The sequence below is a fragment of the Muntiacus reevesi genome, chromosome 2 (genome assembly GCF_963930625.1).
Source record: "Muntiacus reevesi chromosome 2, mMunRee1.1, whole genome shotgun sequence".
In the NCBI taxonomy this organism is placed as follows: domain Eukaryota; kingdom Metazoa; phylum Chordata; class Mammalia; order Artiodactyla; family Cervidae; genus Muntiacus; species Muntiacus reevesi.
The window spans coordinates 107609077-107624768 of record NC_089250.1 but is presented as its reverse complement, the minus strand read 5'-3'; the positions used below and the strand labels follow the sequence as shown (position 1 = coordinate 107624768).

The window sequence follows — 15692 nt, the reverse complement described above, 5'->3', positions numbered from 1 at the left end:
CTTCCAGAGGCATGGGTTTGATCCCTGATTGGGGAACTAAGATCCTGCATGCTCTGTGGCATGGCAAAAAAAAAAAAAAAAACTAGTTTAAAAAAAGTCAGCAAGCTGGAGGATTTTTTATTTTTGTTTTGTTTTTTAATATTCTCAGTTTATTTTGTTGAAATTAATTTTTATTGGAGTATAGTTGTTGATTTACAGTATTGTCCTAGTTTCTGCTATACAGCAAAGTGACTCAGTCATACATAACATATATTCACTCTTTTTAAAATTTTTTTCCCATATAGATCATTACAGAATATTGTAATGATCTGTATATATAGATCTGTATATACTGTGCTATACAGTAGGGTTATCTATCCCCAATGGCTCAGCAAGTAAAGAACCTGCCGGCAGTGCAGGAGACGTGGGTTTGATCCCTGGGTTAGGCAGATCCCCTAAAGAAGGGCATGACAACACACTCCAGTATTCTTGCCAGGAAAATCCCATAGACAGAGGAGCCTGGCAGGCTATGATCCATGGGGTTGCAAAGAGTCAGACACAACTGAAGTGACTGAGCATGCACGCACGCACATATTTATAAATAGCAGTGTGTATATGTCAGTCCCAACCTCCCAATTTATCCGTCCCCCTTCCCCCCCGCCTTGGTAGCCATTAGTTTGTTTTCTTCATCTGTAACTCTATGTTTTGTAAATAAGTTAATTTATACCTTTTTTTTAGATTCCACATATAAGCAGTATCGTATGATATTTGTCCTTGTCTGTCTGTCTTACTTCACCCAGTATCTGGAGGACTTTTTAAAGCAAAACTTACCTTTGTTCTTAGGATTGAATCACTTTCATTGATTGACATTGAAGAATATGTGTTTTTTTTTTAAGAATATGTTTTAATATTTTAGGTTATGTTTCCTTTTTTTAAATCAAGAAATGATAAATCACTACTTAATTAGTCTCTTATCTAACAGGAAAAGAGTTACTAGCTATAAGCCAGTGAAACAAGTTGCAAATAGATCCATGTGTTTCACCACAATAAAGATTTAAAACAGACTTAAGCAAAATTGAAAGATGGGCAAACTGGGTAAAAAAAAAAAACTTATACTTTGTTAATACAGGGCAAATATTTTTAATCTTATAAATTAATGAGACATATATCAGCACTTCTGTAAATAAATAGGCAAAGAAGGTAGAAAATTCAGAGGAAGAAATAGAAATGACCAGTACACATATTTGAAAAATGGTCAGCCTCACTAATAATCAAAGAAATGCTAATTAAAACGGGTTACCATTTTTACTCTAGCAGAGATTTTTAAAAATTATACTTGTTGTTGTCAAGGGTGTTCTCATATACTAGTAGGATTGTAAAGCAATACATCTTTCTAGAAATTAAGCAATATATATCAAAAGCATTAAAGAATTTATACCTGCTATTTTTACACACACTAGATTGGCAAAGAATAAAAAGTCTGATGATACCAACTGTCATACTACTGGTGAAAGTATGAAACAAAGGGAGCTCTTATACATAGCTAATGAAAAGTATTGGTGATTCTTTTGGCAAGTAATTAGATATTATCTTGATAAGACAGGAGTTCCACTTCTATATACATGTCCTACACTTGGAACTCTTGTTGCTGTTTCACCAGGGCACTGGTATAAGAATATTTATAATAGCCTTATAAAAAGACTGACAGTAACTCAGATGTCCATTTATAGGAAAACTGATAGTGATATTTCCAAATAATAGAAATCTACACTAGTGTAAGAATGAAAGAAGCATGCTTAAATGTATCAACATGGATGAATTCTAGAAGTATAATGGTTAATTGAAAAAAGAAAATCACAAAAGAATACATCCACTATGATACCATTTTATGAAGTCCAGAAGAAAGAAGAAATAAACAACATTGTTAATGTGTTTTAAACTAAACAAAGATAGCAAGGCAGTAAAAAATGAAGTCCAATGATCCTCTACATAGAAAACCCTAAAGACTCTACCAGAAAATTACTAGAGCTAATCAACGAATATGGTAAAGTTGCAGGATATAAAATTAACACACAGAAATCCCTTGCATTCCTATACACTAACAATGAGAAAACAGAGAAATTAAGGAAGCAATACCATTCACCATTGCAACAAAAAGAATAAAATACTTAGGAGTATATCTACCTAGAGAAACAAAAGACCTATACATAGAAAACTATAAAACACTGATGAAAGAAATCAAAGAGGACACAAACAGATAGAGAAATATACTGTGTTCATGGATTGGAAGAATCAATATTGTCAAAATGGCTCTACCACCCAAAGCAATCTATAGATTCAATGCAATCCCTATCAAGTTACCAACGGTATTTTTCACAGAACTAGAACAAATAATTTCACAATTTGTATGGAAATACAAAAAACCTCGAATAGCCAAAGTAATCTTGAGAAAGAAGAATGGAACTGGAGGAAACAACCTGCCTCCTGCCTGACTTCAGACTATACTACAAAGCCACAGTCATCAAGACAGTATGGTACTGGCACAAAGACAGAAATATAGATCAATGGAACAGAATAGAAAGCCCAGAGATAAATCCACGAACCTGTGGACACCTTATCTTTGACAAAGGAGGCAAGGATATACAATGGAAAAAAGACAACCTCTTTAACAAGTGGTGCTGGGAAAACTGGTCAACCACCTGTAAAAGAATGAAACTAGAACACTTTCTAACACCATACACAAAAATGAACTCAAAATGGATTAAAGATCTAAATGTAAGACCAGAAACTATAAAACTCCTAGAGGAGACCATAGGCAAAACACTCTCCGACATAAATCACAGCAGGATCCTCTATGACCCACCTCCCAGAATATTAGAAACAAAAGCAAAAATAAACAAATGGGACCTAATGAAACTTAAAAGCTTTTGCACAACAAAGGAAACTATAAGCAAGGTGAAAAGACAGCCCTCAGATTGGGAGAAAATAATAGCAAATGAAGAAATAGACAAAGGATTAATCTCAAAAATATACAAGCAACTCCTGCAGCTCAATTCCAGAAAAATAAATGACCCAATCAAAAAATGGGACAAAGAACTAAACAGACATTTCTCCAAAGAAGACATATAGATGGCTAACAAACACATGAAAAGATGCTCCACATCACTCATTATCAGAGAAATGCAAATCAAAACCACAATGAGGTACCATTACACGCCAGTCAGGATGGCTGCTATCCAAAAGTCTACAAGCAATAAATGCTGGAGAGGGAGTGGAGAAAAGGGAACCCTCTTACTTTGTTGGTGGGAATGCAAACTAGTACAGCCACTATGGAAAACAGTGTGGAGATTTCTTAAAAAACTGGAAATAGAACTGCCATATGACCCAGCCATCCCAATTCTGGGCATACACACCGAGGAAACCAGATCTGAAAGAAACACGTGCACCCCAATGTTCATCACAGCACTGTTTATAATAGCCAGGACATGGAAGCAACCTAGATGCCCATCAGCAGACGAATGGATAAGGAAGCTGTGGTACATATACACCATGGAATATTACTCAGCCGTTAAAAAGAATTCATTTGAATCAGTTCTAATGAGATGGATGAAACTGGAGCCCATTATACAGAGTGAAGTAAGCCAGAAAGATAAAGAACATTACAGTATACTAACACATATATATGGAATTTAGAAAGATGGTAATGATAACCCTATATGCAAAACAGAAAAAGAGACACAGATGTACAGAATAGACTTTTGGACTCTGTGGGAGAAGGCGAGGGTGGGATGTTTCAAGAGAACAGCATCAAAACATGTATATTATCTAGGGTGAAACAGATCACCAGCCCAGGTGGGATGCATGAGACAAGTGCTCGGACCTGGTGCACTGGGAAGACCCAGAGGGATCGGGTAGAGAGGGAGGTGGGAGGGGGATCGGGTAGAGAGGGAGGTGGGAGGGGGATCGGGATGGGGAATACATGTAACTCCATGGCTGATTCATGTCAACGTATGACAAAACCCACTACAATATTGTAAAGTAATGTAGCCTCCAACTAATAAAAATAAGTGAAAAAATAATAATAATAAATAAATAAATGATGAAGTCCAATGATGTTACCTCTTAGGGGAGGCAGAGAGATGAGCTTCAACTGTTTGTGCTAATGCTTCCTCTCAGATTAGTGGTAGATTCATGGAAGTTTTTTAATTATTATGCTTCATGACTTGTCTATCATGTTTATTATTTGTATATATCAAATATTTCATAGTCAAAAATAAAAGAGCCTATAGATTTTTATTTTATAATTCATTTCTAGAGATCAACCCAAAAATAATGATGAAAAATGCAGAAAAACTTTATCCCAGTGGTGATATTTATTATAACCAAGAACTGAAACAACAAAGATGTCCAGCACCCCTTTTTTATACCCTGCTTTGTTCATAAAAGGGTTTAATAAAGCCCTAAAGAATATATTCAGTGAGACAAAAATAAAATAAAACTTGCTGAGAAATGAAAGTTAAAAAATGGAAGAAGGCTAAGAGAAAGCCAGGAGTAAAATTATTATGAAAAATATAAGTTGTAAACTCCTGTTCTTGTTAGAGGTAGGTCACAAACTTGACTAAGCTTTTTGTAACCAGGGTAAGAAAGGAAATATGATTGTTGATGCCTTTAAGATAAGAAAGCACATCAACTGTTTTGATTGAGCCGAGAGAGAAATTTCTCACCAGATTAACTGTATGAGCAAGTTATTTAACTTCTCTCTGCTTGTGTGTCCATGTCTGTAAAATAAAACAATAATAATAATACCTGTTATATAACGTTGTGAGGATTACATAAGGTAAGTTCTTAGGACAGCACCTGGCACATTAGTAAGCACTCACATATATTACTGACTAGTCATACTTAATGACATTCTCAAGCATTTCTTATAGAAATCAATATTGTGGAAGTAGGTGTTAAGATAGGAAATATTCTCAACAGTAGGATGCTGTGTTGTGAATTAATTTTCTAGGGTTCTACCTCTGTTCACTTACTACATATTTATTGTGCACCTCCTTTATGCAAGTTTTCTGTCTAGTAATATATGGCCAGGGTACAGGTCTTATTAAGTTGTTCTGCTTCAGCCTCCTCTAGGTAGTTTAATCTAGGAATTATTCTATTATGTTGTATAACAAATGCTATTTGTTGCATTCACTTTTTCTGCTCTTCAAATACGAAAGTAGTAGTCTGTAAACAGAGACTGGGCGAAAGCAATTATGAAAAGAAAAGTGAGACCTAGTAAGTTGAACTTAGTTAACACTTATTAAGAAGAGAATAATCAATGAGGCACTTTCCTGAGAAGTCATATGGTGATAAGAATATTAATTGCTACATTTATTGGAATTCAAACTATGCACCAAACTCTGTACTAATTTCTCTGCACACATTATCCCAATTAATCCTTATAACACTTTGAGGTTGTGAATATTATCTCCTTTTTTTTTTGGTGAGAAGATGTTGAATTCTTAGAGAAAGTAAGTCACAGCAGCAAGTATGGGTTCAAGCTGAAATTCAGACCTAGGCAGCTGATTCTAAAACCTATATTCCTAGTCATTTAAATCTATTACCTTGTATGGAATGAAACCAAAACTTATCAAACCTGGAATCCCTTTGTTCCAGATCTAAAATAGTTTTTTCCAACAGCTTTAGTCAAATACATCCTGATTTTTATTATCCTATATTAAGTTCATGCGTTAGTCTTGTTATTTTCCTAACTTTGACTATCAGACTATAAAGTTAATCTTTTCTGATCTAACTGTGTGATTGGTATTCATGTCTTTTAGTCACTTGATTTGCTCACCAGCGTGAATTTTCTTTAAAACCATTTTTAAATGGAAAGAATCCTTGGATTTGAAGTAGAAGAGTCTAGCAAGTTAAAAATTTGGTAATCTATAATCTCATGGCCCTAGATGCCAATGGATTGTTTTGGCCCTTGCTCAGGGCACTAAATCATGTTGCCTTCTATCCAAATCGTAGGCCTTCCTCCTTAGTCAAAAGACAGTAATATTAATTATTGACAATGAAGATGCACCTTGTATTTAAAGATTAAGAAAATTCATACCTTAAGATTAAGGTAATTTGACCTGGGGCTCTCTAATGTCCCTTACCAAATTGTAGAAACATAGATTTCATATTTAAATTATGGAATGTTTAAACTATGTTTGCTGTGTGGTTTGCAGTAGAGAACTTGGCCTGAAATCATTTTTCCAAAACAGACAGTTTTTCTGAGACTCCTAATAGTAGCAGCAGTGACATGATTCACATCTCAAAATCCAAATACTGTCAGATGGAAAAACATAGATGTATTCAGCTCAGTGGCTTGAGATTACTATGCATTACTTGAATTGTACAGTTCATAAGCTAGGAAAAGCCTATACTTGTAAAAGGGCATGATCTACTCTGAGGGGTAGACAGAGTCTCCTGAAATGTAATTTTGTGAGAGAATTTTTTACATTTGTTGAAATATATTAACCTCAAAAGTCTTTAATAAATCAAGACCCACTTGCAGATACTGATTTCTTTTTTCTTTTACTCTTTTCTAATCTTATTTTGGCCTTTGTTCATAGTACATGTTTTCTTCCTAGCTTCCCTTCTTCCTTAAATCATTTCATCTCTCTCTCTCTATTTGTGTGTGTGTGTATACATACACACACCATCTGTCTTTCCAAAGAACTGTTCTTTCTCTCAACAAGGGGCAAGGATGGGAGTGAGAGGCACAGTGTGGTCAGAAACCGAGGGAAAATCTTGCAGACAGTTTTTTGGCTCCTCTTCTCTGTCCCCTGTTTCTCTGCCCTGCAGCGCCCTGGGGAACAACAGAGAGCCAGCATCTTGTATCCATTTGAGAAAGTGGCAATGGCACAGAAGAGAAAATGCTAAGCTCAGCTCTGTTCCTAGTCTCAGAGAAGCCATGCAAATGGTGGGTAGTGTGCTTGAACGTACACGTTCTGTGCCACAGGATCCCACAGATTAGAATTTCTTTTTTTGTTTGTTTTATTGAAGTGTAGTCAGTTTACAGTATTGTGTTCATTACCGGTGTACAGTATAGTGTTTCAATATTTTTGCAGATTATTCTCCATTATAGATTACTACAAGATAATGGATATAATTTCCTAAGCTCTACAATATATCCTTATTGCTTACCATTTTGTATATAGTAGTTTGTATCTATTAGGCCCATACCCCTAATTTGTCTGTCCCTCCTTTCATCTTCCTTTGATAATCATAAGTTTGTTTTCTGTATCTTTGATTCTGTGTCTGTTTTATATATACATTCACTTGTACTATTTTTAGATTCCACATGTAAATGATAATAGTATTTGTCTTTCTCTGACTTATTTCACTAATGTTTTCTAGATTCACCCATATTACTATAAAAGAATGTATTTCATTCTTTTTATGGCTGAGTAGTATTCCATTGCATATATATATACTGCATCTTCTTAAGTCAGTCATCTATTGATGGCACTTGAGTTCCTTCCATGTCTTGGTTATTGTAAGTAGTGCTGGTATGGACACTGGGGTGCATGTGTCTTTTGAATTGTGTTTTCATTTTTTCCAGATAGATATACCTAGGAGTTGAATTGATGGGTCATTTAAGGCTTCTATTTTTAGTTTTTTAATGAACTTCCATACTGTTTTCTGTAGTGACCTGCACCAATTTACATTTGCACCAGCAGTATAGGAAGAGAGTTCCCTTTTCTCCATACTTTCTTCACCATTTATTTGTAAACTTTCTGATGATAGACAGTCTGACAGGTGTGATGTGATACCTCATTGTGGTTTTGATTTACACATTTCTTTAATAATTAAGGATGTAGAGCGTCTTTTCATGTGCCAGTTAGCCATCTGTATTTCTTCTTTGGAAAAATGTCTATTCAGGTCCTCTGCCCATTTTCTGATTGGGTTTTTTTGATACTGACTTGTATAGGCTCTTTGTTTATTTTGGATATTAACCCCTTCTCATCACTTACAAATATTTTCTTCCATCCCATAGGTTGTCTTTTTGTTTTGTTGATGGTTCCTTTGCTGAGCAAAAGCTTTTAAGTTTAATTAGGTCCCATTTGTTTATTTTTCTTATGTTATTTCTTTTTTATTTCATTTTTAATGTTATTTCTTTTTACGTTTATCTTTTTATGTTATTTCTTGTCTTAGAAGACTGATCCAAGAAAATCCTGCTACAACTTATATCAGACTTTTTCTGGGAGTTTTATGGTTTCAGGTTTTATATTTAGATCTTTAAACCATCTTGAGTTTTTTATATGTATATATATATATGATATTTTATATATGATATTTTATATATGATATGAGGGAATGTTCTAATCTCATTGTTTTCTATGTCTTTCCAGTTTTCCCAGCACCACTTATTGAAGGAATAGTCTTTTCTCCATTGTGTTTTCTTATTCCCGTGTCATATTAGGTAACCCCAGGGTGTGTGAGTTTATTTCTGGGCTCTTTTGTTCCACTGATGTTTATGTCTGTTTTCATTCCAGTATCATGCTATTTCTATTACTGTAGCTTTGTTAATACAGTCTGAAGGAGCAGTGAAAATTGTGGGTGGTACCCTGGAACACACATATTCTGTGCCACAGGATCAAATAGAATGGAATTTCTTAATTGTCCTACTGAAGTGGAACTTAAGAGGCTTTATCAATATCTGATAAATAAAATACAAGCCAATCCTCTCAATTGCTTCCAGATGTATAAATAGAAGCTTTCTACACTGTGATAATTTTACAATAATCTATCTTTCCCCAAAGACCCTCTCATGACCTTGGGGATTATATTCATGTGGTGACACATGATGTCAAGCTATTGCCCTTGAAAATGTATCCCTAATGCAGGCCCTTGAGAAGCTACCCTTGAAGATCCCTGGCCTACTAGGTCTTCAGTGCTGCTCCAAATCTAATTATAGAGGAGGTAGTGAACTTTGAAGTGGGCTATACAGCTTGGAGCTGAGTTTTATAGTTTTTAGGCTTCCCTGGTGGCTCAGACAGTACAGAATTTGCCTGCAATGTGGGACACCTGGGTTCAGTCCCTGTGGGAAGATCCACTGGAGAAGGGAACAGCTACCCACTCCAGTTTTCTGACCTGTAGAATTCCATGGATAGAGGAGCCTGGCAGGCTACAGTCCATGGTGTTGCAAAGAGTCGGACACTTTAACTTTCAGGCCCTTTCACATTCCAACCACATCAAAATATTAATAATAATAATGATAGAAAAAGACAAGTCTGTGTTTTTAAAGAAAGTTAGTAAAAATGCTAATTTGAGCACTGGAATTGTTACTTGGGGATCTCCACTGGAAATTGTCTTTACTGCTTTGAGACGTGGCAGAGGTGAGGTTTATGCCCCTGTGGAGAGCAGATGAATGCAGGCTTTCATAAGCCTAAGCACACTGCTGCTGCTGCCAACACTGTAAAAAGAGACATTGCAACCTTGAATCTATCTTGTGGGATAAAACTTAACTCATCTAATTCAAATTTATGGGATTTCTCTACAACTGTGAAATCTCCCAGATAAAGGTAAAATGAATGCCCTAAATAGTTGAAGCCTAGGAGAGCAGGGATGGCAGCTTTGTTTCACTCGCATTGAAGAAGCCCAGCTTTGGCCCGGGTATCACATGTCACTGAAAATCTGATTTAAACATTGCAGAAAGTATGTTCATTTGCAAAAAATTTTATCCGTCCTCCATTTTTGTTTCAGGGTGGTTAATTGAATCATAAATCAAACTTAAATTAAATCCTGAAAACTTTTGGTATTGTCCAAAACTAATCAGCTCTGTAGAAGTGATGGTGTGGCAAACATGAAATACTGAGTGGTTGAGTTAAAAGCGAAGCTTTTGCTTAATATTGATGCTGATTTCTATGGAAAGAGTTTTGCTTCTCACTCAAATATGACTAAGCACCCTTGCTTTATAAGTTTATCCAAAACAACATATTGCTATCCTATAGGATGAATATGTACTAGTGTTTAGAAGGAGGAAATAGTATTGAGGAAATGTTATTGAGATAACAGCCTTTGGATCCAGACAGAGCCACGTATGACTCCCAGCTCTAACTTCACCTACTTCAGTTTTCTCAACTGTAAAATGGAGCTGATAATATCTATTCCATAGGATTGTTACAGCAATTAAATGAAAGATTGTATGAGTGAAGTTCCTGGTTCTAGTACACTATCAGCAAATGATTGCTGTTGTTAAAATGTAATTCGTGTGCCTTGATCACTGACATAGTCTGACCAATGAGGAGACAAAGCGTATATCAACTTACCAAACTAAGCAAGGAAATAAAAACTGAGAGAGACTTTCACCCTTAACTATATACTTCCTTATTTTATATCTTACATGTAAACCTTATCTTGTTACTAGATGGTAAAGTTCCTAAGGACAGAAACTGAATCTTCTTTCCTGTACCCTACAGTGACTAACAGTGCTAGATAACTAGTAGACATTCAGGAAATGTTTGTTGACTTGATCTTATTTAGCAATGTCTTATGTCTATACATAACCTGCTTAGGAGAATAAGATTTTGCCCTACCATGCAGGAATCGGAAAGTTTCTTTGTAACTGTTATTTTCCATAAAACCATGGGGAAATTTTACCATGTTGAAATCATTTTGCTTTCTAATTGGTTTCTAGGCCCATCTTTAGCCATTTTATTATTTAGGCATTTATATATATCATTAACACTGCAGCTGGTATTGAGATAACTTCTCTCTGTTTTTAAATGACAATCTTAGTTTTCTGATATTACTTAAATTAGCTCAAAGTTTTTTGTGCTTAGCCTTTCCATTTGCATATTTAAATATGCTTAATGATTTTTTTGTAGCTTTGTGATAAGTATGCATGTCTAATTCAGGCATCATACGCTCTATACATTTTTTTTCAAGCTCTATTGATGTTCTAACATTTGATTACCATTTGGGGGAAAACTGGAAAACACACTGCTCTTCTTTGAAATCTTTAGAGGTCTGTATAACAATATTAAGTACAGGTCAAGGAACTGGTATGTACGGTTGATCAAATATATAATAATTAACCTTTAAGTTTTCTCTGAGTAACAGAGATGTGGGTGATCCAGAGAGCACTTATTACTAATAATATTACTGATGAATTTAAATAGAGTTTTAGCATTGTTTTTATTCTCACAAGGAAGTTCCTGATCTAGAAGATATAGGAGATGTTATAGCAGCTGTTTTATTGGTGAGAAAATTCACTCCTAGAGTAGTTGGGTAACTTAGCGGCAGATCTGGCATATAAACCCAAATATTCTGTTTCTAATTTTTTTCATCTTGGTGATAATTATAGTTCATGATCCCAGCCATCAGTCATTCCCAGAATCCAACAGTTGATCTTTCCACATCCCATGTCAGAATACTTTCCATTTGACCCCGTGACCACTCTCTCCATTCCCTTCCCAGTTTGAGCGCCATGACCCTGTGGATGGGAGAATCACCGAGAGGCAGTTTGGTGGCATGCTGCTGGCTTACAGTGGAGTGCAGTCCAAGAAGCTGACTGCCATGCAGAAGCAGCTCAAGAAGCACTTCAAAGAGGGAAAGGTAGGTTTCTTTGCCTGGAGGAAACCATGAGAGCATATTGTTACCGCAAAGGTACTAACCTAATGAGAGTGAACTAGTGACTGATTATGACTAGTTTATTTCTGGTACTTGAAAAAAAAAAAAAAAAAACCAGTTTGTGAAGAAGAAGGGATAGCCCCGAATGACCCTAGGTTTTTTTGTTCCTATCACAATGGGACCTTGAACTGAAATAGTGAATTGAAAGAGAGAGACTGGTTCACCAGGGGACATATAGAGTTCACTTGTAGATATCTTGAGTTTAAGGTGCATGTGGACTACCCAAGTAGAGATGGTTAGCCAGAAGTTGGATATTCAAATCTATTTTAGAGGACTGAGCCAGGTTTGGGAATCATCAACACACTATTAGAATTAAAATCATGAAGATTGATGAAGTTATCCAAGGAGAATGTTATACAGAAAAGAACCATGAGCCAAGGGCAAGATCAAGTGGAACACTAACATTTAAGCAGTTCCAGAATGAAATCTTGAGGAAATGGTTAGAGGAGTACCTAGAGAAAGTATTGAAATCAAAGCCAGCCAAGAAGAGGGTTCAAAAACTAAGAGATCTACAGTGTCCCATGGGAAAGAGAGGGTCCAGTAAAATAAAATGATAAATACCCATTGGTTTTGGTGAAATGGTGACCTTTGGGAGAGTTGTTTTATTACAGTGGTCCAGTTGGAAGGCATATTAAACAGAAAGTGAGGAAGTTGGAAAAAAAGGAAGGAAGAGGGAGGTTCCAGAAAGAAGGAAACAGCATATGTTTAAAACTCTGAGGCAGTAGTATATTAACTCTGCTTGGGCTCCTATAGCAAAATATAATAGACAGGGTGGCTTAAAAAACAGAAATTTGTTTTCTCATTGTTCTGGAGGTTAGAAGTCCATTATCAATGTGTCAGCAAATTGGGTTTCTAATGAAATCTTTCTGCCTGTCCTGTAGACAGCCACCTTCTTGCTCTGTCTTCACATTACCTTTCCTGAGTGTTTATACAGAGAGAGAACATGCTCTCTAATGTGTCTTCTTATAAGGACACTAATCCTATCCGACTGGGGCCCCAGCATTGTGACCTCATTTAACCTTAATTGTTTTTTCAGAGGCCCCATCTCCTAATACAGCCACGGTGGGGGTTAAGGCTTCCGTATGTTAAGTTTTAGGGGTGAGAGGACACAAACATTCAGTCCATAACAAGCAGGAAAGACGAATCTGGCACGTGTAAGGAGCTAAACGGGGATTATTACAGTTGACAAATACTAACAGATGAGAATGGCCTGAGATGAGGTCTGAGAGGAGGATGGGGACAAGAACCTGCAAGACCTGGTAGGTATGTAATGAGTTGGGGTTTTATTCACAGTGCAATGAGAAGCTATTAAAGGGTTGTGAGCAGGGAAATAGCATGGTTGTATGTATGTTTAAAGAGACAACTCTGGATGCTTTATGAAGAATAGTTTGGAAAAGAGCAAGCATAGAAGCAAAAGACTGAGACTGAGATTATTAGAGATTTCAGGAGGAGATGAATGGGTCTTTTTTGAGCAGCACTGAGATTGGAGACCATGGATTTGTGGTGACACTAGTCAGCACTGCTCTGTGAGAGCCTTCAGAGTTGTATCTGGTACAGGAAGAAGCAGATGGTAGAACTGAGTCAGGGTCTGGGATTTTCTAGGTGGTGGGATGAACAAACTGAACCAAAAACTAGTAAAGAGGCCAGATCTCTTAAAGATCATGTACACACACAGAGAGACACACATACGCAAACACACACAGCAACGCAAGGGCTAGATCCCAGATATCATTCTCAGCCCAACACCCTTTCCACATGACAACAATTACCGTTGAGCCATGCCTGGAAAACTGACCTAACATTAAACATGTTCCATGAGGGATTACTAAGGTAGTGTGATACAGTAGACATGGAGCTAGAAGACTTGAGTTCAAGTCCTGCCTCAGAAGTTTCTGTGGACGTTGGCTAGATCAGTTAACTGACCTTGTAAGCTGAGACCCTTGTCCTTTATACAGGCTCTAAACTTTAAAGACCCAGTAAGAAATAGAATTGCCTGGGCTTGTTTCCATTTTCTTAGTCTTTGTGTAGGAAATCTTGCTTGAATAGCTTCACCCCCAAGTTGGTGGAAAGCAGTTCTTATCAGTTAGAGTTTTTCCTCCATACCTTGGGTGTTGAAAAGCTGAAAGGACCTCTGAATAGGCTGTGGACTGCAACTGAGAGCAGGCTGGATTCTGAGAGAAAGTGTCAGCTTCTCTGAGCAGTCCAGCCGGTCTGAAGGTGTTCTCTTGGCTATGAAGGATGATTCCCTCACAGAAAGTGACAGAGGACAATGCTTCTCTCCTAAGGAGAACTCCTGTATTACCTTGTACATAGCTCATATCTATTGGAAGTTATGATTTCAGAAAGTTGATCACAAATATCTAGGTGAATTTTATAGGGAATACACCTTTCTGTTGACCAGACCCTTTTTTAATGTCTTGGCTGCACCGCACAGCATACACCCCCACCAGGGATCAAACCTGCAATGCCCCACCCCCATTCCTGCATTGGAAGCATGGAGTCCTAGCCACCGAACCACCAGGGAGATCCTCGACCAAACCTTTTTTAAAGTTTTAGTCCTGGCATTGATTTGACCTTAAAATAATTTTCTATCACTCCCCAGGTGTGTCAGTGGTAAAGAATCAGCCTGCCAGTGCAGGAGACACAGGTTTTGACCCTGGGTCAGAAAGATCCCCTGGAGAAGGAAATGGCAACCCACTCTAGTATTCTTGCCTGAAAAATCCCATGGACCAGAGGATCCTTGTGGGCTACAGTCCATGGTGTTGCAAAAGAATCGGACATCACTTGGCAACTAAACAACATTATCTATCGTGATAGATTAATTCATGTTTTGATATGAATTTATATTTAAAAGCAATAAATTGGGTGTTGGAGACATCGCCCTTGAAGAAAGAAAGTATTCTAGCTTTGGCAGGAGTTAATTTAGGACCTGAAGACCTTGCAAAAAGCCCTGAAGTGAAAAGACAAATTTTGTCAGGTGATAAAAATCTGGGGTGCTAAATTATTTCTGGCCCAGAATTTCTAGCCTGCTTTAGCAAGGAGATGGAGATTGATTGTACTCTCATGTTGGTTAAATAATTTGTGAACATAGCAATTAACTAAAATGAGAGTTAATGAAGGGCCTTTCCTCCTAAGGTTACCAGTCCATCTCTCTGGGACCATTTCCCATTATAGAGGAATGACTCTCTGCTTTCTAATTGCTTCCTTTATTCCACTCTGGATTTGTTAACATGAAAATGTAAGTTTTCATTTGGCACATGTTAATCACTTTCTGTGTGGGGTTCTGTACAAAATTTCAAACCAGAACTAAAAGATTGAAGGTCCTAGTGGTGGTATTAAATAAGTATTTGCATCTTAGTGACCATGCAGTGCTTCATAGCCATTTTCCTTTTTTGTCTTTCTAACAGCTTTGCTAGATCTTATTTTGCCTTTGAGAATATAGAGACAGAGAAGAAGATAAATAAATGATCTGCCCACAATCTGGACTAAAATCTAAGGCTTCCTGTTACAGATCTTGTCCCTCCTCTAACAAAATTCTGTTTTTCCTTAAAAATACTCTTCCTCTAACGCAGTCCTCTGGACCTGGTTTTCCAGTAGGCTCAACTTGGGGAAATTTTCAGAAATGTGGTTGTTAAGACCCTCTTCAAATCAGCTAAATCAGAAGCTCAGTGGGTGGGTCCAGGCATCAGTAGTGCTTAAAAGTCTCCCCAGTGATTCTAATATGCAATGAAGCTTGCCAGCCACCGGGCTGGAAAAGTCTGCCTCATCAGTGTCTCCAGTTCTGTCCCTGAGTAATAGCTGGAGGAATTGGGGAACCTTCCATGCCCGGGAAAAGGACTCTGTTAATGCTATGAGTAACCACCATGCTTCTTATTTAACAAAGGCAGGTTTTTCTTTTCTTTCTTTCTTTTTTTGTTTTATGGAAAACATGTTTTGGCTTTGTTTTCAAGATTAGTCCCTAACCTCTATCAGATTTTCCCCATTCCCCTCACTGTCTTTTTTTTTCCCCCACTGTCTTTTTTTCCTGTGAATTTTTCTTCTAG

At 36.9% G+C, this 15692-nt stretch overlaps 1 protein-coding gene across 2 annotated transcripts in view; it reads left to right on the top strand.

Annotated features, from left to right (window-relative positions):
• Nucleotides 1–15692, top strand: part of MICU1 (mitochondrial calcium uptake 1) — a 214755-nt gene that overhangs the window by 160338 nt on the left and 38725 nt on the right. For both annotated transcript variants that reach the window (XM_065922545.1, XM_065922544.1), the window contains exon 9: nt 11437–11574. In XM_065922545.1, the coding sequence (XP_065778617.1) occupies nt 11437–11574 (138 nt within the window). The remainder of the gene's footprint in view (nt 1–11436; nt 11575–15692) is intronic.